General features: G+C 36.8%; 1 protein-coding gene and 1 long non-coding RNA gene across 3 annotated transcripts; one reads left to right on the top strand and one right to left on the bottom strand.

The window, feature by feature from the left end:
• The first annotated feature begins 5 nt into the window (after positions 1-5).
• On the top strand, positions 6-1,738 carry LOC147492613 (uncharacterized). Its single transcript, XM_086567561.1, has 4 exons — positions 6-266; positions 387-520; positions 1,118-1,305; positions 1,608-1,738. Exons 1-4 carry the CDS (start codon positions 6-8, stop codon positions 1,736-1,738), a joined length of 714 nt encoding a protein of 237 aa, XP_086423687.1.
• A 406-nt stretch (positions 1,739-2,144) lies between these two features.
• On the bottom strand, positions 2,145-7,244 carry LOC147492614 (uncharacterized). 2 transcript variants are annotated; one of them, XR_015198709.1, is made up of 4 exons: positions 7,194-7,244; positions 6,839-7,026; positions 3,429-3,501; positions 2,145-2,303 (listed from the first exon to the last, which is right to left on the bottom strand). It is a non-coding gene; the product is annotated as an uncharacterized LOC147492614 (long non-coding RNA). The 2 variants fall into 2 exon arrangements; XR_015198708.1 differs by lacking the exons at positions 2,145-2,303; positions 3,429-3,501 and adding an exon at positions 3,785-4,576.
• Positions 7,245-24,170: the final 16,926 nt, after the last annotated feature.

A 24,170-nucleotide genomic window follows, 5' to 3' on the forward strand; every position in this document is an offset into this window, starting at 1 on the left:
ACTAAATGTTTTTGGATTATATTTTGAGGAGGACGGAGTTTGGTGTTAAGTGGAGAAAATGGGTTCAGAAATGTATCTCTACAGTGTCATTTTCTGTACTTGTTAATGGTTCCCCAGCTAGCTTTTTTAAGAGTTCTAAAGGGATCAGGCAGGGAGATCCGATTTTTCCTCTTCTTCTTATCTTGGTTGTGGAAGTCTTAGGTAGGATGATTTCTAGAGCGAATTCCTTGGGGGTTATTGATGTCTTTCGTGTTGGGCATGACAAGGTTCGCATCTCTTACTTCCAATTTGCTGATGATACTTTAGTTTTTTTGGGACCTCAGGTGGATCAGATTAGATGGTTGAGAGGCATCTTTTATTGTTTTTAGGCTGTGTCGGGGCTGTAGGTGAACTTGTCTAAGAGTAAGATTTATGGTGTAGGCAATGTTTCTAGTCTTGGTGATTTAGCCATGGTCTTGGGATGTCAAGTTCATTCCTTCCCTTGTACGTACTTGGGGTTGCCTCTTGGAGCAAATTCACGGTCTCAATTCATTTGGGACTCGGTCATTGAAAGAGTTCAGAAGAAATTGACAAGTTGGAAGTGTAGATATTTATCAAAAGGGGGGCGGTTAGTTCTCATTAAAAGCACCCTGGCTAGTCTCCCTATTTATTTTATGTCTCTTTTCGTCATTCTCAAAAGTGTGGCGAATAGGATTGAAGGTATTATGAGGAACTTTCTTTGGGATGATTTGGACGAGCAACATTACTATCACTTGGTAAGGTGGGAGTTGTGTTGTTTGGCTAAGAAGAACGGGGGTTTAGGTCTTCGAGACATGAGTAGTTTTAATCAAACTTTGTTGGGAAAGTAGTTGTGGCAATTTGGAGAGGAACGTCAGAGCTTGTGGAGAAGAGTGATTGTGTCCCGCTACGGGAAAACTTATTTCGGATGGGATAGTGGTTCGGTTCGTATCTCCTATGGTTGTGGGGTTTGGAGAGGAATCTTTAATATTTTTCCTATATTTCTGAAAGGTGTTCGGTATAAGTTAGGGCTTGGTGACAAGATTCTGTTTTGGGAAGATAGTTGGTTAGAGAGAGGTTCACTTGCTAACAGTTATCCCTTGTTGTTTGGCTTGTCTAGCTTTAAAGGTAAACCGGTTACAGAGTGCATGGTCAGAACTGAGGTTGGCATATCGTGGAATCTAGGTCTTCGCAGAGCTTTGAATGACTGGGAGATCGATGCGTTAGCTTCCCTTATGGCTAGGCTTGATGCGCTACCTTCTGTGACGCAAAACTATGATAAGAGAGTGTGGTACCCGAGCAAGAAAGGTACTTTCTCTATGAAGTCTTTTTATTTCAGCATTCGTACTTGGTCAAATTCTCATAATCGTTGTGCTCCTATTCCCTTTTTTTCCCCAATCTAGTCATATGGGGAGCTAAAGTCCCCACCAAGATTTCTTTTTTTGCTTGGACAGTCTCCTTAGAGCGTATTCTTACCATTGATAATCTTCGGAAGCGTAAAAAAATTATTGTTAACTATTGTCAATTGTGTAGGAAAGATGGTGAATCTGTAAATCATGTTTTGTTGGGGTGTACTTTTTCTTGGAACATTTGGTTTTCTTTCCATTTAGAGTCTTGTATTTATTGGGTGAGTCCTGGGCGAGTGGTGGATTTGTTGAAAGGTTGGGGTCATGGTCCTTTTACCTCATCAGGCAATCGTCTTTGGAGCTTATTACCATTTGCTATTTTGTGGGGTATTTAGATTGAGTGAAATTGTCGACACTTTGAAGGTGTTTCTGCATCTAAGCATGAGATTATCATATCTATTAAGGCTCTATTATTTCAGTGGTCTAAGTTTTTAAAGAGTTTAGGAGTATCATTTTTGAGTATTTTGTGGTGAGATGGGATAAACTTTTGTATTTAGAAGTAGAATAATTTTTAGTTCTCGGGTTAGCCTCTTGTGGCTATGTTTTTAGATTTATGTTGTTTCTTTGTAATAGTAGGCTTTCTCGGGCTTTTTTTTTTTTTTTTTTTTCATATTTAATGAGATTTCATCTTTACTGAGCAAAAAAAAAAAAAAAAAAAAAAAAAAAAAAAAAAAAAAAAAAAAATCCATTAGAACAAGAGAATCTTTGGACCAACTAGGACCATTGAAAACAAGACATGCATCGTTTGATATGTGTATATAAAAGTTTTTCAGTAACATACCCAAAGCCTCAACACCTTTTCAATTTTGTGTACATCCGACCCATAAGTACTAGCGCATTCCTTTCTCTATTTCATGAAATGGTGTACATAGTAGCAATAAGAAATCCCTCGAGCCAATCCTTTATACATGTATTAGCAAAAAAAGAGAGGGCTCAAAGGAATTTAACGGAAATCTTAGTTACACTAGTCCTATCATAATTCAGCAGCAAAGACCAAATCATTAATTGAAATGTCGAGTCAACCTTGACAAGAACTCCTACAGCCAACTATTACTTCCAATTTCAGCAACCCAAAATTGAGTATAAGTTTGCAACTATTTGAATAACAAGAAGAAAGAGGCATACAACTAATAATTCCTTTGAACTTAAACAAGTTCTACTTGTACATCATCTTCAATTATAAAGCAAAAGCATGGTGCTAAAAGAAAAAGTCTAATTTATCAGCCCAAAAAACTAACTAAACTTCTCAAGCATGCATCTAATAGTACCAACATTCAAATCAATTTGCAAACATATTTGAGTCTCATCTACATAGGAAGAATTCCAAGCTTCAAGCAATGCATTTTACAAAATTGAATATCAAGGAGTTTTCAATCATCAATTTCTTACCAGCTCAACCATTCAAGCTTTATTGATTAACCCACCATTGAAAGAGCTAAAAGTTTTCAATCATCAAATTCTTACCAGCTCAACCATTTCTTACCAGCCATACCATTGCATATATTACGATTGTAAGGAACAAAAGAAGAACTGAGGCAGCAGAATGGAACGGGATTCTCCTTGTAAATTTGTGTTTTGATCACTAAGACATGTGTAACTAGCTTACAAGGTATAACTTCAGGTGTATTTTTCTAAAGGCTACACTACAGTCCACTCTAGGTTGTTGCAGGCCATTCTTCAGGCCGCTACAAGTTGCCATAGGCCACACTGCCCAAGTCATGGAACACACTTCAGTTCAACATAACAGACCATGTTCTTTTTACATATTATCTCTAACAAATGTCAGATGGAGTACCAAAGATAACTTGTTCCCAAACGTGAATATATAATTACCATATAGCTTAGTATAACATCTATGAAAGGATCAAATGCTTGTTTCATTCCAATATAGAATATCTATTTCTAAGTAATAAAACATCTATGTCAGACTACCCAAAATGTGTGTTAGACTGCCCAAAGTGAATTAGAGCACTAAAAAAAATCAATACAAGTTTTTCAAGACCAAAGGAAGATTTATGAGCTTACCAAATAAATGAACAAGTATCTCCTCCTTATATATTCTCCTGTGTCTGCAAATAGTCTCCCCTCTCTAAACTTACTGCAACATCATAACACCCTAAATTCAATTCATTGGAATATGTCCTAATCCAATGAAATCAAACGCCAAGTTTAATTCAATCTACGTTAACTGAGAAAAAGAACCGTACTCACATCGATTCATTTAGCGATAAAAATGATATTCAAATCAGCTAGGTCGTAAGGAGAGCATTTGGACAGCCAAAATCTTAGGCCTATAGTCTTCGTTGGTTAAATAAATAAATTTTAAAAACAATAGACAGTGGATTTTGGGTGTTTACACTTCATTCTCAAAAGACAAAGACCTTCAGGCATATTAGATCGATTACGAGACAGTCTTAATAATAACAGATCTATAAAGTCTGCTAGTTGGCAGCATATCTAAGATTCCGATCGACTGTTTTGAGTATTTGTGGAAAATAAACAATATCCTAAACACACTCATCTCCTTAGCCTCCTCGGCATTGAGCAACAACATTATAGTCATAGTCTCTCTATAATTCCTAAGCCACATCAACAACAAATTCAATGACAATGCAGTGAGCACGCGCAGTACATAACACTAACTAAAAGCAAAACTAGACAACCAAACATTTCATAGAGCTAACATTCTCACAAATAAATTAAACGGAGAAGACTACAGACTTAACAAGCCTGGCCAGAGTATGAAATCAGAAAAAGGGAACTTAAATCTTGCAGTCCAACTTACTTGCACTGAGCTCAATTTCTGTTCATTGTCTAAACGATCGAGTAGTTCTATCAGGCGATTTCCAAACAAGAACCAAGGTATCAAAGACCACACAATTAGTTTGCAACCAGTCAGGCACCAATTTTACCAATGATGAGATGAGAGCAAGCCCCTAATTAAAGATAAGAATCGAAGTTTGAGCCAAGCTTTAAAGGTGGATTATCAAGAACCTCGGCTGAAGAGGTAACAAAGGCTTTCATCATTCACTAAAGAAGCTAGCAGGGTTGGAGATCCTGGCAGAGTCGATCCATCCATTCTTCTAAAGCATTGAGGAAAAGCACTTGCAACTATCTTTTGAGGTGACCTTGCAAGTTCCTATGATAAGTCAGCATTTACTTCTTAAAGGAATCTTGTTTAAATCAAAGAGATTAATGTTAACACCAATTTCAGTTAACATGAAATATCAAATATGTCATCAACATAAAAAAAGATTGCAGTTAATAAACATATTTTTATTCCTAATTGTAACAAACCAGATGCAAAACACACCGAATCTCAAAAACCAATTTATGTACTAGTGTTAGCCTGGGTTTATAGAGGGTTGAACATTCAAAAACAAATAAAATTCTATTGCAGCCTAGCAACACTTCCCAACCAGTAAAATAATTGAGACTAAAATCAACAATAAGAACTAACACCCAAATCAAAATAAAGCATACGATAGCACTAAATACAGGATGCGATATGGGTGCTGAACCCAAGGATATAATTCAAATGTCAAAGAACTTGACACAAATACTTCGAATATACATACTAGGGGTGGGAATTTGGCCCTAACGACCCTAACCCGGCCCTGACCGACCCGACCCTAAGCCCTATAAAGCCCTCACAACTAAAGCCCCTCACGAGTTTTTAGGGCCGGGCCGCCCTAATGCCTTCTAGGCGGGGCTAGGGCTAAGATTCTAAAACATAGACCCTAACCCTAACCAAGCCCTAACCGGCCCTGTTTCATACTTTCACTATAAATACACATACCATAATTGTCCAACTCTTTGTTAAATATTTTCAATTAAAATAACATTGTCCTTTGTAATTTATCACTTACACCCAAGGGTACTTTCAATAACTTGTTTTATATAACAAAAACTTGTCAACTTAGCAGCCATGAAGAACAATGAGCACTAGCCTAATAAAAATAAGACTTTATTCCTTTGATCATCAAGTCAAAGTCCATAACTTATTATTCTCAATTTCTTTTCTCACTTATTTCTTATAAATTATATTTTTATTCACATCCAAGCCAAGTCTAAAACTAAAGATTTCCTTCCACACCATTAAAGCAAAAAATGAGCGGACATTTGTAACATAGAAACCAAAAACAACCTTTGTCGAGGAAAAATGACATTTGTAATCTCAAACCTTTCTCCATCACTTGTTCAAAAGCCAATATTTTTATTTCCATATACAAAGCTTGAATCACTTTTAAATTAGAAGAAAGGTAATATTATATTTGTTTGAATCTATTATAGAAATAATTTATGATATTACAAATAGTTTAACAACTTCCATGACCCTTAACCAAAACTATTATGTTTCTTCTTTATATATATTACTTCTTCCTTTAAAATGATAATATAATTATTTGTCTATGTATTTCAATGTTAAATGTAATTTTAGTGAGGTTTGAGTACAAGGAAGAACAAATTCCGAACTCTCGATGTACTTCAGTTCATTAGATTGTGGATGTGCATTTTAAATTTTTGGACTTATACAGGATTATTACTAGATTGGTTGGACTTTGAGTTTGTAGATTATTGTACATTTTTGTAATATAAATGAGTTTTAAAACTGATGTAGTAAAAAAAAAAAAAAATATATATATATATATATATATATATATATAGGCCCGGCCCTAAAGCCCGACCCTAAAGCCTTTAAAGAGGGCTAGGGTCAGGGTCAGGGCTTGAGGTTTCGACTTGTGACCCGGCCCGACCCGACCCTATACTGACTTTAGGGCCGGGCCGACCCGGCCCTAATATCTTAAGGGCTTTAAATGTTTAGGGCCGGGCTAGCCCGACCCGGCCCATTGCCCACCCCTAATACATACTCTAAGCATGTGTTGTCAAGAGTTAAAATCAATATGCCGCATGACTATACAGCTACCAAGGAAGCTAGAAGTCTAACTTATCAACCATATTTCGTTTAGTGCACACCCTTCAAATCAGAACAACGTAACTATTATATATGAAACAACTAATGAAAACCAATTCTATAGCTTTTAATTGCACTTAGCAAATACGAGATAAACTAAATTAGTTATAATAATTATAACAAGTCTATGATCTTTTAAGTAAAGAGTGTAGTAGTTACTTAGATAGTTTACTATGCAATCTAAGCTCATTGGCTGCAAACTACTTGATGCAGCCCCATGAAAAGAACAGCTACCAGATCTACTAATTGAATCACTTGAGTAGAGCAAGTAATCATGTACTCCTCTTAATCAACTAAGCGAAGTTTCACATAAAACAACTACCTCCTAGTTTATAAATACTTTGAGTACAGTTAAAGAAAAGAAAAGGGGGAAGTGAGCATGCAACCAAACAATAAAGTACTTGTACAGAGATAATAAAGCCATTGTACTGCACCATAAACCATGTCACTACGAACTAACCATTAATGTTGAGTGGATAAGTCCGTCACTTCTCCATCGTGCTTTCCAACAAGTTGGACAACATCAATCAGCTTGTTAATAATAGGACACTTTATTGCTTCCTCTGCAGAAAATACTTCCTTTTTTTTTCCAAATTGAATTGTATCAATTTTCTACACATATTTTCCAATCCCAACTACCAAATATTCCTGTAAATGGTCAATTAGAAGTTACTAAGTACTAACACACTCACTAGCAGTAAGAACACCACTTATATAAATATATCTTCCACCAATTACGATAACGCAAAGAGTATCCTATCAAAATATTACTATAACTTAAAAAAAACACATGCAAGTCGAAAGCGAGACATTACCTGTTTATTAGAATGCCAACAAACTCGTGGATGTATCGGTGCTCCCTCTACGTACTACTATTTGAATGGCGACAATTGTTTCTCCAGTAATTTGTTGCTTCTTTTCTGCATCCGGACGTTCATTAATTTTCCAGACAAAGAGCCTTCCATCTTCGCTCACACTGCACAGAATGAGAGAACGAACTAAGAATTTTCCCACAACAATCAGATAAAGACAACTTATTTCTAAAACAAAACTGGAAAAATTATCCAATAATTATAACATTCTCTCACTCTACTTACTGTTAACATCTCATTATTTTAGACATCATTTAACATAAAAATTATTAAAGCAATGTGATTACTAACGAAGGAAATCATGATCTAGTCTGAGTACCTATACTCAATGATTAAAATGCCAACAAAATTAATTTCGGAATTAGAATATACTTGATAGACAAATGAAGAGATTACAAGAAAATTTAAAACTTACAAGATAAACGACACACTTCGCAGAATCCAGATCTGGAAAAACTAAAACTCAATCGAAATGGCAAGAGCGATAGAAATGGGGTTTGAAGATATGAGAAGGAGAGGAGAGGATGTGATTAGATTATTTGTTTTGATCAAGAGATGGTTTCTCGTTTTTAAATCTGATGTGAATTGGGTGGAGGGGTTTCACTCTTTCAAAGAGTTGAGATTGAGAAGAAACCCAATGGTCTTTTGAGTTTGACGCCTGTGCAGAACACGTGCGCTGATTTCAAATTTAGCTAAAATTTTTATACCTTTGATGCCTATATGCTGTCACTAATTTTTTCCAGAATTTTCTTAAAATTAAAATAACCTTTTGATTTATTGTGGCCCTAAAAAACTAATATTGATGCCTAATTGTCGTCACAAAGTTTCTGACGCCATTTTGGCATCACAAAGCCTCAAAAGCCTCTGTCACAAAAATCCAGTTATGGTGTAGTGCTTCCAGGAGAGTATGGGGATTCTGGCGAGAAGGGCATATCATCTTCCCACCTCCTCCTATTAGTTCGAGGAGGAAGGAGAGCAACGGTTGGAGCGACCATCTCAAGGATGCCTTTCCCCTTTCGGTCATCTGGGAGGGAAGGATTAATAGTCAACGGTATATGGTGACCAGCCTGTTCAGAACCTAGGAGAGGGTCCAGAACTGGTAGTGGTGCAATAACTTTTTCAGAAAACTTACTTGGAACATTCACAGGAGCCTTAAAAGGTGTCTTTTCATTCATAGTTAGAGGACGAAATTTCGTTATCTTACTTGAAGGCAAGTGCCAGCAGTTCTTAAGCAGACATATTGAAGTACTCAAAGAGGCGAGTGGGATCAGGAACTACTACCCAGGGCATCCTCTGATATTTGGAAATCTTGTTGATGAAAACCATAGTAGCAGCATCAATTGTGGTAAGTTAGTTCCATGGGGAAGAGTCATCTAAGGGATAACAACAAGAAAAATCAGTTGAAAGCACTTATGGAGGATTTGTAAATTCATGAGAAAGTGTGCTTACTGGTCGGTGCATGAGTATGCTTTTTGGGAACAAGAATCCCCATTGGTTTGCCATGAACATCTTGAGGATGAAGGTCCCACTCATCACCTAGCACCTGGATGTGGTGACCAGCCCAACCCTCATCACTGTGCTTTCCCTCAAAGAAGACGATCAAAACATTCTTGTCCCTAGTCATAAGATAGTAGTAAGACTGGTCCCAAATGCGACGGAATTCATAAAAGTACCCAAACACCCATCTGTTCAAGGCGAATCCATGCCTCTTTGTCAGTATGGCAGAGTACATGACAGTTCTATAGAACATGGGAGCCGCTTGAGCAAGGGCAAGATTGAAGTGAACCAGACACTCCCTCAACAATGGGTGGAAAGGAAGAGTGAGACCAATCCTGAGTTGACCAATTATGACGAGCACAACCTCCTAGTAGGCCAACTTATCAGATAATCTCCCCCACTCAAGCCCGATATTATCAGGGATGCGAAATTTCTCTCTTATTAGTTCTAGGGAAGAGAGATCCCTGAAGTTGATAAGTGACCAATTTGGGTTCGTCATGGTCAAAAAGGGTAGAAAGTTTGAATTTTTAGTTAAACCATAGCGGGAGAGCAGAAAGTCTGTATACAGAGAAGGCTAGTAGAAGAGATAAGAAAGATTCTCTCTCTAAGCCCCTTTATTTACAGATGCGATGGACGGTTACGATTAACCCAAGCGTTGTGTCTTTTCGGGATGGAACTGCCATCATTACCTTTTTCGGGAAACGGTGTGTCTGCTCAAGCCATCTTTTCAGAGCCTTAATTAGGTGAGTCCGTAAGCAGTTCCAACAACTATTTATGATTCTCGCACCAAAAGCAGTGACGCTTCAAACGCCCACTTGCTAGATGGCATGAGAGGGGGCATCTGTAAGGGGGATTTCCCATCGTTAATTGGATGATACGTGGATGGGAAATGACCCAGGACTATAGATGTCAAAATGAGACGAGAGCCATCGGATCAGTTCTATGAGTAAGTGATCTCGTGTTTATCACGAGTGTTTAGTAAGCATGTGCCAAACACGTGACTGATCGCCTCTAAGCATAACAGTTCTCCAAGTCGTTAGGAACTGATATGGACAGTTCCTGAACAGAAGAAAACTGAAGAGGGCGAGATTTGATGATAAGTAAGGAATCATAATGACATATCTTTAAGAGTTACCTGTTAGATATAATCTTCCCATATGTGATGGGATATTGTGACCAACAAGGAAACCTGCCTCTAATAAGATATGATCTAGATTCATACTTCCATAAGGAAAGGATTCCTAATAGGAAGGCAGATTCCAAAGATGGAAGGGAACTCATAGGCTGTGAGGTTAACCCTAACCCTAGGACTCTCAAGACTCTTCCTATTTAAACCATATGAATTCGCTCTTAGGAACTACGCAAAATAGGGTTTGATTATTCTAAATAAACAAGGAGATACATAGGCAGCCGCCATGCGGTTCAACCCTGAATACTAAATCATCTCATCCCTTCTCCATCAAGAAAAAAAAGGTTCTGAATCACAAGGCATAGAGGAGGATTAGAGAATATTTAGAAAATCCCCTACACTAATTTTTCTTCTTATCTCAAAATTTGTTCGGCACTTTGAACTCTCTCGGATTCCAATTCCCGCGCAAGTAATACAAAAATCTATCCCATCCAGTATATATTTTTGGGAACCCTTTAAATCTTCTATTCGGATTCTTAAATTCAACTTCAAATTTTATATATCCTTTAGTCAATACGGTTTTCGGATGTATCAATGCGAATAATTCTTGAGCCCCGAACCTTCTATTAAATTCATCTTGTAAACGTTCTGCTCTCATAAAAATTAACCAGAACGGAATTGGTAGTTGTCCCTATCCAATTTGTCACCACTCCAATAGTTGAGCAATTTCTTTGATCAATGGAATTGCCCTCGCACACATTAATGGGCAATATGCCATTATAACTTCATCTTTTTCTACCTTCGTTTCAAAATCATCGACTTCATCCATCTCAAATTTATCAAGCACTAATAGTTGTTGTATCTCCTCAATTGAGGATTGCCGCGGCCTTGTGTCTTTGCTATATTTTCCATCTTCTTTCCATCTCTTAAATTCTATCCTCGTCATATCTCTAGCTTGTTTCTTTTCTATACTTAGTTTTTTTTTTGTACTATATGACCGTTGCTTTCTACTGTTTCACTCTTGTTTGGCTATAAATATAAGTTGCCTTTTGAACAACAAGTACGAATTCGTGTCAGTTTCTATTACACACTCAGTATTGTAGTGTTATTCAATTACTATTTGAATTGGGCTTATTGGTTAATTGCATGCATGTGTCTCACCACCATATTTACATTAAATTCTTTTGTTTTCTACGTACCCATATATTTTTCACTTCATCCTTCATAATTCATTGCTACCATGGTAGATACATCAATTTCATTATGTCCGCTTATTCTTTTCTCATTATTTTTCCTCATTGATTTTCTTTTCTCTTCTTTGCCATATGAACTTCTTTCACATGCCAAAGAGGGGGCGGTGTTTCGACCCCCACCTATATGGCAAACATCCATTGGTAGGGGTCTCCACTTTATTCATTTAATCGACAAGGCTAAGGCCCAATTTGCAATACCATAGATTGATGTATAGGCTCATTAACTCATGTGTCTAGGGCTAAACCCTAGCCACATGACTTGCCATTTACGTACATTAATTTATGTCCAGATTCGTTTCTTATCAAAAAGATAACTATCAATTAAGAGTTATATTCAATTACAATTACTTGAGCTATAAGAAGTCTCTACTCTACACATATAAATAAAAAACTATTTTTTGATATACGTATACATAATATATATTTGCCTATTAGCATCCATATACATATTACTGGTGTATATTTGCCTATTAGTATAGAAGTATATATAAATTATATATCTTTGCCTATTAGTATATATATATATATATATATATATATATATATATATATATAGAATCTCTTCACCTACTAACGTCTATAGCTTCGTATGAGTGGACTATGTTTACATGATTAGATTTTATATGCATAATTTGTAAATAACTTTAAAAAGAAAATAATAATAATAATAATAATAATAAATAATAAATAAATAAATAATAAATAATCATAATAATAATAAATATTATGTGCCTTTATTCTTTGCATAAATTGTAAATAAATTTCTAAAAAAAAAAAAAAAAAATCATAAATCATATACATTTTCCAACGGTGTCTAGGAAACTTGAAAGATTGAGGTTCCTTAATTAGGACTGTGCTTGCACGGAAAACCTCCCTCATATCTTTCATGTGACCTGGTTGTTGGTTTATGCACACGCATTCCTAGCTTCACTGCTACGTTAGTAGCAGCTTAGGCCTACATTGTTCAATTCTATTACTTACTACAATGATAAAATTCATGTATAAATAAGTTACTATACTTTTGTGCATCAAATCTAATTTTATGTTTGCATGAGATTAAGGTCTAGTAATACTAAAGAATTTGAACATACTTATCGTAGGAGAAAATACGATAGGATATTGCGTAAGTTCTCACCACAACAAAGTTCTTCATTTGATAATAAAAATAGTCACAATCCTTTGTCGCCATTAACTCCGTTCGTTATGGCTCGACGAAACTCCACTAGCTAAGAGGCCCCTTTTGGACTTCTATACTGCCTTACAGGAAGGACCTTCTTCCTGCATCAAACTCGAAGATTGTACGGGTGATTTTCGAATCCCGCCCAACGTTTTTGAATTGTTAACTGTTTATCATGGTTTAGACCATGAGAAACCGTACAATCACCTTCGTAGGATTCAGCAAGTAGCCACCACATTTCGACATCCATCCATCTCTAACGAACAAGTCTTGCTAAGGTTGTTTCCTTTCACCTTAGCTGATAAAGCTTCAGTTTGGCTAGTAGGTTAACAGCCACAATCTATCGACACATGGAACAAGCTTGTGCAATCTTTCATGGTAAAATTTTACACTCAAAAGAAAACTACTGAAATGCTTCAGAAGATTCAATTCTTTCACCAAAATCCTCATGAATCCTTTACGGAAGCATGTAGTCGATTTACCGATCTTCTTTTAGAATGTCCCCATTATCAACTTGACACCGCTGTCCTCGTTTGTTCATTCTTTAACGAACTTTCTAATTATCAAAAAGAAACGCTTGATATAATAAACGACGATTACTTCATGGACAAAGGGGCTACTGAGGCATACACCTTTCTTGAAAAACAAGAGGTACCCATTGGGGTAACACTGATTCTTCTAGATCATCTAATGACACTATTACAAAAGCTACATATGTGTTTGAGGTCAAACCCATCCAGAATTAAAAACCTTGATAGAATCCCTGAATAAGAAGGTAGATGCCCTCGCAGTTCAAGTGAACGATCAAAAACCAAAACAGATAATGAACATTAACACTTCCCTATGTTTTCTTTACCCAAGTCCTGACCATCCTGATGCCTATTATCCTTTGCTATATGATTCAACTGGCCAAACATCTGAAGAAGCTTGTGAATTCAACATCCCAAACACACCTTAGAATCAACATCTGAACTTCGCTTGGCGACCAAATACACAATAGATGGCTCCTCCAGGTTTCACTAATCCACCTGTACGTCCACCCACCAATTATACTCAGTACCGTCAAGGGAATAATCAACCGTACCAACAAGGTCAAAATCAGTTTCCAAATAATTCCAATCCTAACTACCAAAACAACCACAGTTTTGTTCCAGCCAATCTAAGTTACGGCTATCATCCTCAGCCCATCAACAATAACCGTGAACTAGATCCTGTTGCACCACCTGTGCAACTCGCTACTGATAAGACGAGTGAGACTTTCTTGGCTTACATGAACTGCCAATCTCAAATCCTAACGTCTATCTAACAATCACTTCAACTTTTAGCACAGGAAAAGAAAAAAAAATGCGTGTTTCTTGGACAAGCAGTTCCAAACCCTAAGCCAGGAAACACTGCATTTGAACTCAACATTGCACCAGGTAAAAGTAATCTAAACCAAGGGGAGGTGAATGCAATCACTACTCTTCGATCTAGCAAAACCATAGACAATCAAATACGTATGTCAGATGATCGCCCAAAGGTAGCTGAATCTCTCAATGTACATGTTTCTGATGTTTAACCTATGCTAGAAATACCAAATCCAACCAAGGCAAAGTCCAAGACACTAGGAAACTAACAAGCCGATCCGTCGGCTAAATTCCGACCAAAGGCACCGTTTCTTACACGTTTGGCAAAGAACAAACCTGATAAAATTTTTGATGAGATTCAAGAAACTTTCAAGAATTTGACCATCAACTTACCATTTCTCGAAGCCCTCAAACAATTGCCATAAAAAGAGAACAAATGTTCCTCAAGAAGTGTTCCTCACCGAACAGTTCCCTTCCATCACTGAATCTAATGGTATTGTCAAATACAAGGACCCTGGTAGACCAACAATTACATGCACATTGGGAGACAAATATATTGCTACTGCATTACTAGACCTAGGAGCAAGTGTAAACTTACTTCCTTATTACCTGTTCAAACACCTAGGTCTACATGAGCTTAAACCAACAAACATGACTCTGTAGTTAGCCGATCGCTCCATCAAGTATCCCAAAGGCATTGTAGAAGATGTCCTCATAAAAGTCCAAGATTTTTACTATCCCATAGATTTTGTTATTTTAGATACAGAGGTTGCCAGTGACTTCATTTCTATCATCTTAGGGCGTCTTTTCCTTGCAACTGCAAATGCCCCCATAAACTGTCAGGATGGTTCCATGACCATGTCCTTCAGAAATCTTTCTATCGAGGTAAATGTTTTCAAGTTAATGAAACAAATTCTAGATGCTCACATTGATGGAGAGATTAGCATGGTTGACAGTCTCGCGCAAGAGTATTTCACAAATTCTTTCCCTGATGACGACGTGCATCAATTTCTTTCTTTTGGTGTTTCCGAATTTGATATTGACTCTTACACTCAAGAAGTTAATGCGTTATTAGAGTCAATACCACTAATTAACCCTACTATTGTGATGTCTAGCAATTTTGAAAAACATCAATCCATCTTCTCTGTCGAATAAGATTTTCCTCACAAATCTTTGATCCCCACTCCTCCCACACCGGATTTAAAGCCCCTTCCTTAGGATTTAAAGTATGTACATTTTGATCCAGATTGCAGTCACCCAATTATTATTTCATCTCAATTGACTGCCGATCAAGAAAGTCATTTAATTCATGTCATTAAAAAACATTGTTCTGCGCTTGGATGGTCTTTAGATGACATCAAGGGTATTGACCCTAGTGTATGCACCCACCGCATACATCTTGAAGAAGGAGCAAAGACGTCGTGCGAACCGCAACGTCGTTTAAACCCCGCCATGAAGGGTGTGGTGCAGGAGGAAGTTTTAAGGTTACTTGATGTGGGTATTATATATACCCTATCTCTAATAGTGTTTAGGTAAGTCATTAGCTCCTAAATGTGCATTTTATTACCCTTACATTACTGCATTACAACCCTTCTTACGCATAATGAAAAGACAAATCATAGCTTTTATTGCCTTTTTCAGGTTACAGAGTAATTCAGACCACTTATCATAAAAGCTACGACTTAGCACCAAAAAGAGCCTTAATTACACTTATTATGAAGACTCGAAACTACTATAAAAAAGTGCTGAAAAAGTCAAAGTCAAAGTCAAAGGTCAAAGTCAAGTCCTCAACTCAGGAGACTAGAGATAGATGTCCTTAACACAAAAGAATGCTTTCTCTAAAACCTATCTGAAACCTAAGTCACAATTTTTTACCGACAAGCAACTAATGCAGGCCACTGTATCTCATGGCAAACTTGGAATCAGAAACCATGTTGTTATTTAGCGCTCTTTGCAACATAATCAACTATCCGTTCTCTATTGGTTAGGACACAATGTGGCTGGAATATCAAAAACATCTGAAGTGGCCAAACCTCTTCTCCATATACTCTGGGTGATCTAGACTCAAAGGGATGACTTTTGTATAATCCAATTTCTCTGGAACTCGATCACCAGGACCAAAAAACGGTTAGCCCCTTTGCCTACCCTAGTCACGCGAATTATGTTGCATTGGGGTTATCAAGTTGTTTATCCATAAATACATATTCAAATATCTCCCCTTACTGCCCTTCACGCAGAGTGCGTCGCTGGTTTTTGGACTCCAGATACTCAAATGAACTTGACAAAGGAACAAGAAGACCACAACCCATCCTCTGAACATTTCTTTGATGAAAATGCCATGCATAACATCTTTAATCCTATGGAAGGCATTTAATTTCTTCACCAAGGCATGTGAGCACTGCACGCCCGTCAGGAGATCTTCTTTACACGTCTGTTAGAATTACAGGAAGGTCAGACATTGCACAAAGTGGCACAAGAAGAATTATTGCCCAACCACTCACAGTTTTTGGAAAATCACGCTATTAGAATGAAGAACTAAAGTGATTTTTCCACACACCAGGGTGAAATTCAGCAGCATCTCATCCAACAGATTGATCAACTCGACAGTCTTGTAAATTATATGTTTCCACTTAGCCATCCTCGCTGTCAATAAAGCCCTAGATTTTGTTTTGCCTTTAAAAATTAGATTTTTTATTTATATTTATCTCTTAGTCAACCTCTTTTTCCTTTTTATGTTTTCTATAGTTAAGCAGTGGTTAACGATAGTGCGCCCATAAAAGTGTAATAATTCTTGTTGTTATCAATAAACCATCATTTCAAGATAAATTTTAAACTATTGTTTTAAATTTGTTTGCATAAGGGTATTATCTTCTTTCATACTCTTCCATCCATCACGATAGACTTTCTTATACTTTATCATCAAGCGTGGAGAACATATTTGATTCCCTTGAGGTGGGACCTTCTCGTTGTTTCACGCAACGTGACTATTTTTGGACTTCTCACCATGCTGATTGATAGTCTGTCAGGATTCCCAGCTATAAGTCATGACTCTCTCTAATCTATTAAGTATCATCTTCATAAAGCATGACATCTCCAAAAATAATTCTTGAGCAATGATTCCAGGCTATGATGGACTCCTCTGCTTATGGCCTTCACTTCCGTAACTACATCATCGACATTGGGTGGTCTTCCCTAGTTCTTCAACCTGACCAAACTTATTTTCCAAGTTTGGCTGCATATTTTTATGCCAATATAGGAGACACACAAGCATTTAATCATGCCCAAGGTTTCTTCTTAAACAGGTTCACAATCCAAGTTGGTGGCACACAACATATCTTTTATGAGCCAACGTTTGCCTCAACTTTGGATCTTCCTTATCATGAGTCTGCGAAAACATGGCCATACATCAGCTAGAACTCATACCGTTCCTTTTCATGGCCTACTTTTTGTGGAACATATAGTGATGGTCTTGCAATTAAAGAAGAATGTGCTACACCCGGCAGATGGCCAAGCACCACCATTCCCTTAGCAAGCATGACCATGAATGTAGGGAATGCGATGTTGTTTATCCTTCTGAACATCATGGGAGATTAACATTTTTCTACTGCTAATGATGTTGCCTATGTAGTATTTAATGCGTTTGCTCAAGGTCATATAGTCTTTGATATCATAAACTGTGTTATCACCAATCTGAAAAAGAGCTCGCACTTTTCGGCATCAGTATCTACTTTTACCTGTAACCGCTTGCCAAATTATGAAGACACATTTCCCATAGTTTTTGGCTACTTTTAACGACTGGGTTACAGTAGATCCTATGTGCCCTGTGAACAGAATAATTCATTCATTAAGGTTTCAGCAATGGCGGGAATGTCTTTCTCGATACCTGATGTACGTTCATTGTTTCCCAGACGATGATGATATGTTGGAACATTTGAACAAATCGGGGAACAACAATGGAGCACCATTTGGCAAACCATTATCTATTGGCACGATGCTAAAGAAATGCATTTCACTCAAGATGACGAGAGTATATCAGTATCTAGTGGTTGGAAATTTAAGTAGGTCACTGTGTATATATATCTAATTGTATATAGTTGTGTTAGTGTGCTATCGTTTTCATTTATTTTTGTATAATATATTATGTTAGAATAACTTTCTGTTGTAGCTATCCAGCCCTAATTTTGCTCACGGTTCTCAGGTAATTTCTTTCTTTATCTCTTGATACTTCGAGGACTAAACATTGTTCTGTTTGGTGGTGGGCTTTAAACCTGTAGCAAAAATTAGGCAACTTACTTGTAGGTTGTATATAGTTTTTCTTTTCCTTTAAATAAATGTACTTAGTGACAAAGTCTTGTTTCCTTTTCTATGATGAAAATTGTCTAGAAATCTCACATTATCATTTGAATTAGGATTTGTTCTTAAGAAACTTAAGATAATACGTACATAATAGTTTTTACATCTTTTCATGAGCATTCATGCACTGAGTATCATCGATTGTACATAGCAGTAAGTTTCTAGAACCCACAGTTAGTCTACTTAAATTATCAATCCTATAAGAATCTAACCAAAAAGCCTCAATATGTGTGAATTATGAGTAATGACACAGAGGAGTAGTTTTTTCGAATAGAGAAAATCACACGTCTACTTACTTGATCACCATCCGAACCCTAGGCGAGAATTTAGGCCTTATTTAGATCGACATAGCCAAAAATTCATACCTGTTACAAATTTTACCGCTAGTCACCCCACTGAACCTTTCATCAGACCTTTCACTTTCACAAAAAAATTCCTTACCCATCTATTAAACTCAAATAAAATAAACCCACATAAATTATGAGTATGAGAAATAGGATGAAATATTGAAAAATAAAGAGAAAGACTTGTCCCAAATAAAAATCAGTTACTTGCATCAGAAAGAAAAATAGAAAAATGTTTTTAAAAATCAAAGTTTGAACTCCCAAAAATCAAATCAATAGGAGTCCAAAAGTTTAAAAGTTCAAAGTATGGAAAGTCGTGTAGAAGCAAGAAAAGAAAATAAGGATTTCTTTAGTGTAAATATCTTGAATACCTTATTCTCTCATACTTGTCATTTTTTGATTTTCCATTCTCATGTTCTTCTACACCACTACCTAAGCCCCATAATACCTAATAAAGACCTCTAGCTCAATTAGGAGTAGGATAGTGTGATAATAAGTAGTAGACATGATTGACCGACCTCGGCTCCTCTGATTGTCATTAAGATGTGAGAAAATGTGTGTCACTGCACACTGGAGTTAGGAAAACCTGAGTGGAAAAATTATGAGTGAATTTGTGTTTCGACACAAACCTATGATAATCTATTTAGGGACGCTCTCCAAACGATCCAGAAACGACCATGCTTGTACATTTCAATGTAAAGTTCACTGCATGCATGTTCATATGTAAATATTTTAATTATTGTATGAATATTAACTTGAGTTTCAAAGGAATTAATCATCGTTCCCCCACCATGGAGATATATAGATATCTTAGATTAATTTAGGGAACAAGCCTTTGTTACTGAGTCATTGTAGTATAGATGAAGTTTGTGAGTATCTTATTTGAAAAACTCTCACGAGGCTATAAATTGTCCACCAGAGAATTCCTAGTGGTTTAAGGCCTTGTTGCATACGGTCAATGCAACCGCAATATGCGAAATAAGAATTAGTTTAGGACTACACATTTTTGGCCACTTATCTAATAAATGTTTCTTCTTTGCTTGAGGACAAGCAAAGTGTTGTTTGGGGGTGGTGTGATAAGCACCCAAAACTGTAATATTAAACCCCGTAGAGACATAGCAATTTGGTTAATTATATGTGTAATAAGCATGAAATAATTAGATTTTCGTACTTTTGCAGGTTTTCGCAGTTAACGTGAAAATAATGGTTAAACATGCATTAAAGCACAAGAATAGTGTATATATCTGAAGTTTTCCTATTCAGCCCATGTAAAGCTCAACAAGCCAGACTAAAGCCCGGGGACTCAAACAGGACAGAATCAGGTCAGAACAGGATTACGTGCAGAAAAGCATCAAACTTTTGAAGCTCATATCTCTTAAACCTGGACTCCAATTTCGGAAAGCGAACCATCAGAACGATCAATGCAACAAGCTCTATCTCAGGTTAAATTTTGTAGAAATCAACTGGCAGACCCACCACTGGACACAGCACATGGACCCACTTTGCGGCCCACAAGATAGGATGAGTCATCAATCATGGAGCAAGTCAAGACAAAAGTGGCAAATTATTGGCACAAACTAACACCTTGCATGTATTAATTACCTTGACTAGATTTTTTGTGCCAAAATAATGCTAATTTTGGCTTGATTAGATTTGAAGATAAGATTATAACAAATGTGAGTAATTGGTGGGAGGTGATTTCATGTGCTAAGGGAGAGAATGCTCTCATATGTATTGCTTTTGGGGATTAGGTGGAGCATTCCATTCATGCATGTGTTTTCATTTTTAGGAAAAGCTTGAAGTTATCTTGTAATAGTGTTAATGGTGGAAAGTTTTTGTTCTTTTAAAATAAAATCAGTTTTCTTCATGTAAATCAGGTCTTTCTTTCCTCTTCTTCTATTTTTTTCTTAACTTAGGATAACATCAATTTGCATAATCATTTCAATCCCATAAACATGAGCTAAAACCCTCCTAAAGGGAGGGTTAATGATGCTCATGTGAGGATCAGGTTACGTATTTTTGGAGTCCAGAATCACTACTTAGGAACTTAGCGATCATTTGACATCCTACCCCAAAATGGTAGTGTTCGGTGAAGTTCAGAGCCTGGAGCGCGAGTCTCTGGTGAAGACAAGCCCTTAAATTTGACTGGTTGATGTAGAATGAAACCAGGAGTTGAAAGGATATTTCAGAGATGAAATATCTGTTCAACTCCTTATGCTAGCAAGGTGGATTCAGAGATGAGTACATCTTGCTAGGGATCGATACTCAAGTTCATTTTCTGGTTCGTCTATGAACCCAAAACAGATTAGAGATGGAAGTTATCTATTTTCTAAAAGACATGTTACTAGATTTGTGCATGAGTATGATTAATCATCTACCTTTCTCTAGTTTTCTTATATAGTTGCATTATTTACATTGACTTGCATGTTAAGTTACTATAGGAAGTAAAAGTAACAAGTTCAAAACAACAAAAATCCTTCTCACTAGTTCCCTTGAAACATATTTCAGTTGTACATCAGCCTAGTTTTAAGGTTGGACGAACACCTTACTTGAATTATACACACGAAATTTGTGAATAAGGTAAGATTGACAATTAGCATTTTTAAGGCTGTTAAACACATATAAAACATCAATCTAGCAAAAGTGTTAACAATTAACTCGAGAAGTTTATTTTGTTCTTTATCGTTCCCTATTGTTGCATACCATCACCAATGGACTTTTGATCGGTGGTCTGTTGATACTTCAATTTTTTACTCTATTCCTGGGTTTGCTTCCTCGATCCCTATCTCTGTGAACTCTTGCTGATCCATCCTCGTCAACTCGAATAAACTATTGAGTTCAAGCAAAACGTTCATAACGAGTTGTTGGGACGTCTTTTACTATAGAGTTGTGAACATTGTCCCTATCATAATTAATTAATGCTTTCTTTGAAAGCATAAATGACAAGAATATCAAATGTATCAGGAATCTCAACAACTACTTTTTGAAATCTCATAACAAACTTATTAAGCTTTGGTTCCTTCCAGTTGTGATGAAAATGCTCGGAAAACTTGTAAGCAAGATCTGTAAAATTATAGTTAAACTATCTCATCAACTCAATTCCAATGAGTGTGGATGGGAACAACTTGCAAAGAAGAGCATCACTGAAAGTCCATAAGATCATCTTGTTTATGTAATTGACAAAATGCATCAAAAGATCTCCATCAATCTCATCATACTTCTCGAATTTTGGCTGCTTGAAGTCCTTGTGATGAACGACTGTTTGGATTTGGAGAGAGAAAAGAGAATCAATACCACTTTTGATAGCAAGAGTTTGAATTTTGTTTTCTCGGGACTCCTCATCATTAATGGCCTTCATTATCATCTCATGGAGGTGTCGTTCAGAAAATGGAACATTCTCTCGGCGATGGTGACGATCCAACTATGGACGTTTTGGCCATGAGTTTCTCGAAGGAGGTGGAGTGAGTTCTTATCAAGCTGTCTATGTAGGTGAAGGTGACCGAACCAATTCAATGGTGGAGATCAGTTCCTTTTTCTCCTATGGTGAACATCGGGTGAATACGAACGGAATGTTAAACTGTCACGCCACTTTCTTGACATGTTGCAAGTAAGTCTCCAACTTCATGGCTACCATAGTCAATGTATTTTGGTCGACAATGAGCTCTTAGATTGAGACTATGACTTGTGCAATCAAGATGTGAACTGGAACTGCTCGGTGAATAGTGTTGTTGTCAAAATCGGCGCATACTGTTGTTACGACGAGGACTTGCAGTGACTTGCCTACCCATCCTAGAGCTTGGGGTAGGACCTTCATTAGTTCTTCGTGGGTTGGGGAGTCTACCTTGTCGACCTATTTCGAACTGACTAAACCTATTTTCTTCATGAGATCTTTCGCAAGTTGGAGATCCCTCACAGGGTGGTCGACATTAAGGTTGGCAGAGGAATTTGTGGATTCACTCACAATTACGCTGGAAAGTGTTGGCTTTCGGCGTTGCACATTATGTTTGTGCGTAGCCTTTCGTAAGCGACTCACACAATTTCTCTTCGTGCGGGATTTTGTGCTTGGATTCATTGATAGAGATGCATTAGAGTCTAGACTATCCTAAACACTTTTTTGGATTTTTTTATGTTTGGGTCGTTGATCTTGAAACATTTTTGAGAAGTTGACTCATCTATTTCTTCAGATTTTTGTTCTTGTTCTCTAATTGTCAGAGACAACGGTCGACTTGAGTTGTTGAATCTACAATATGAATACACACTTTCTCAGTTGCAGATGGTTAATAACCATTGGACTTGAAATGTGAATTCCCAGTCGTAGAAGTCACTACAAGAAAATTGACTTTTTCCCATGGATTCCCGGTATTTTTAGCCATGGTCCTAAACCCTTGGCATAGTTTCCTACGAATTTTGACCGTAGCAAATACATTTTTTCTCGTTTCGTGCCTTTGATACCTTTAGCCACGGTTTATCTCTTTAATTGGGCCGTGGGTGGAGCTACGGCCAAAACCGTGGGGTACAATTTTTTTAACGATGACACCTGTTCTACATGGTTTGACCGTGGGGTTAGGCTGAAAAGTTTGGGCGGGGTGACCACTTTCTTCCCTCTCCCAACAGTTAAAACACTTTGAAAAAAGAAAAGAAAGAAAAGACTGGACTGTTCTAACTTCTATTTTTTGCTCCTGTTGGAAATAAGGTTGGATAGACGCCGACCAAGATAAGGATAAACCACTGAGTATAGGACTCTATCCTATCTGATATTAGATGAGTATAGGACTCTATCCTATCAGATATTAGATGAGTATAAGAATCTATCCTATCTGATATTAGATGAGTATAGGACTCTATCCTATCAGATATTAGATGAGTATATGACTCTATCCTATCTGATATTAGATGAGTATAGGACTCTATCCTATCCAATATTGAGGAGGTGGGAACCTCTATAAATAGACCCCCCACCTCTCACATATTGATAATCCAAAAACAACAAGAAAAGCTCTCTCTCCTTTAATGGTAGCCTCCAACATTTTCTAAAGTAGAAGCCAGTAATTTGTGGAGATTCCATAGGTGGTATCCTCCCTAGCCATTGTCAGTTCTTGGTTCTTGGTTCGTGAAAAAAGGTTGCTTCCCCGTTCGTGGTTGGAACTTGACTCAAAAAAAGTTAAGAAGAAGAAGATCTTGAGTGTGCCAAGAACATCTTCTCCTGTAGATCAAAGCTTGGAACTTCAAATTGAAAGCTGTGACTAAGGTACGATCTTCTGTTTCCGCTACGCTATTTTATGCATGTGGTATAACATAATTGTATATATCATAGGAATCATGCATGAGATATCGATAAAATCCTACATTGGCATCGAGCCAGTTTTTCATGGTTTGCATGCTTTTGTTTGCGGTTTTGATATTGTGATCTACAATTTTTGAAAAACTGCGGTTTTTTCAAAATCTTTTAATTAATTTTTAAATAATTAGGTTGTTTAAAATTAATTAGAGATTGCTTAATTTTTTTGCAAAATAAATTATTTATGGGAAATAATTAGTGGAAATTTTTTTCTAGGAAATTTTTTTTCTTAGAAATTTTTACATGGAAATTTATTTCTGAGATTATTTCTCTATAAATTTTAGGATTTTTTTTTCCACATGTATTTTTCCACAATTAAAATTGACATTAGGATGTTTATTTTTACCATGCGAAGAATTATTTGAATCTGGATTTTTACTATTGCATGTATATAAAATTGTTTGTTTTCTATCAACGGTCATATGAAAACTAAGGCACAATGCCTAAGTCACATAGACCCAAAACTTGTAGGAAAACTGAACC

The sequence above is a fragment of the Coptis chinensis genome, chromosome 6 (genome assembly GCF_015680905.1).
Source record: "Coptis chinensis isolate HL-2020 chromosome 6, ASM1568090v1, whole genome shotgun sequence".
Classification (NCBI taxonomy): Eukaryota; Viridiplantae; Streptophyta; class Magnoliopsida; order Ranunculales; family Ranunculaceae; genus Coptis; species Coptis chinensis.

Excerpts from the sequence above, each read along its gene's own strand:
- LOC147492613 (XM_086567561.1), top strand. The coding sequence starts at position 6 with ATGTTTTTGGATTATATTTTGAGGAGGACGGAGTTTGGTGTTAAGTGG. Across the intron at positions 521-1,117 it reads CCTCTTGGAGCAAATTCACG|CTTTAAAGGTAAACCGGTTA; the intron begins GTCTCAATTCAT and ends TGGCTTGTCTAG. Across the intron at positions 1,306-1,607 it reads GTGGTACCCGAGCAAGAAAG|AGTCTTGTATTTATTGGGTG; the intron begins GTACTTTCTCTA and ends CTTTCCATTTAG.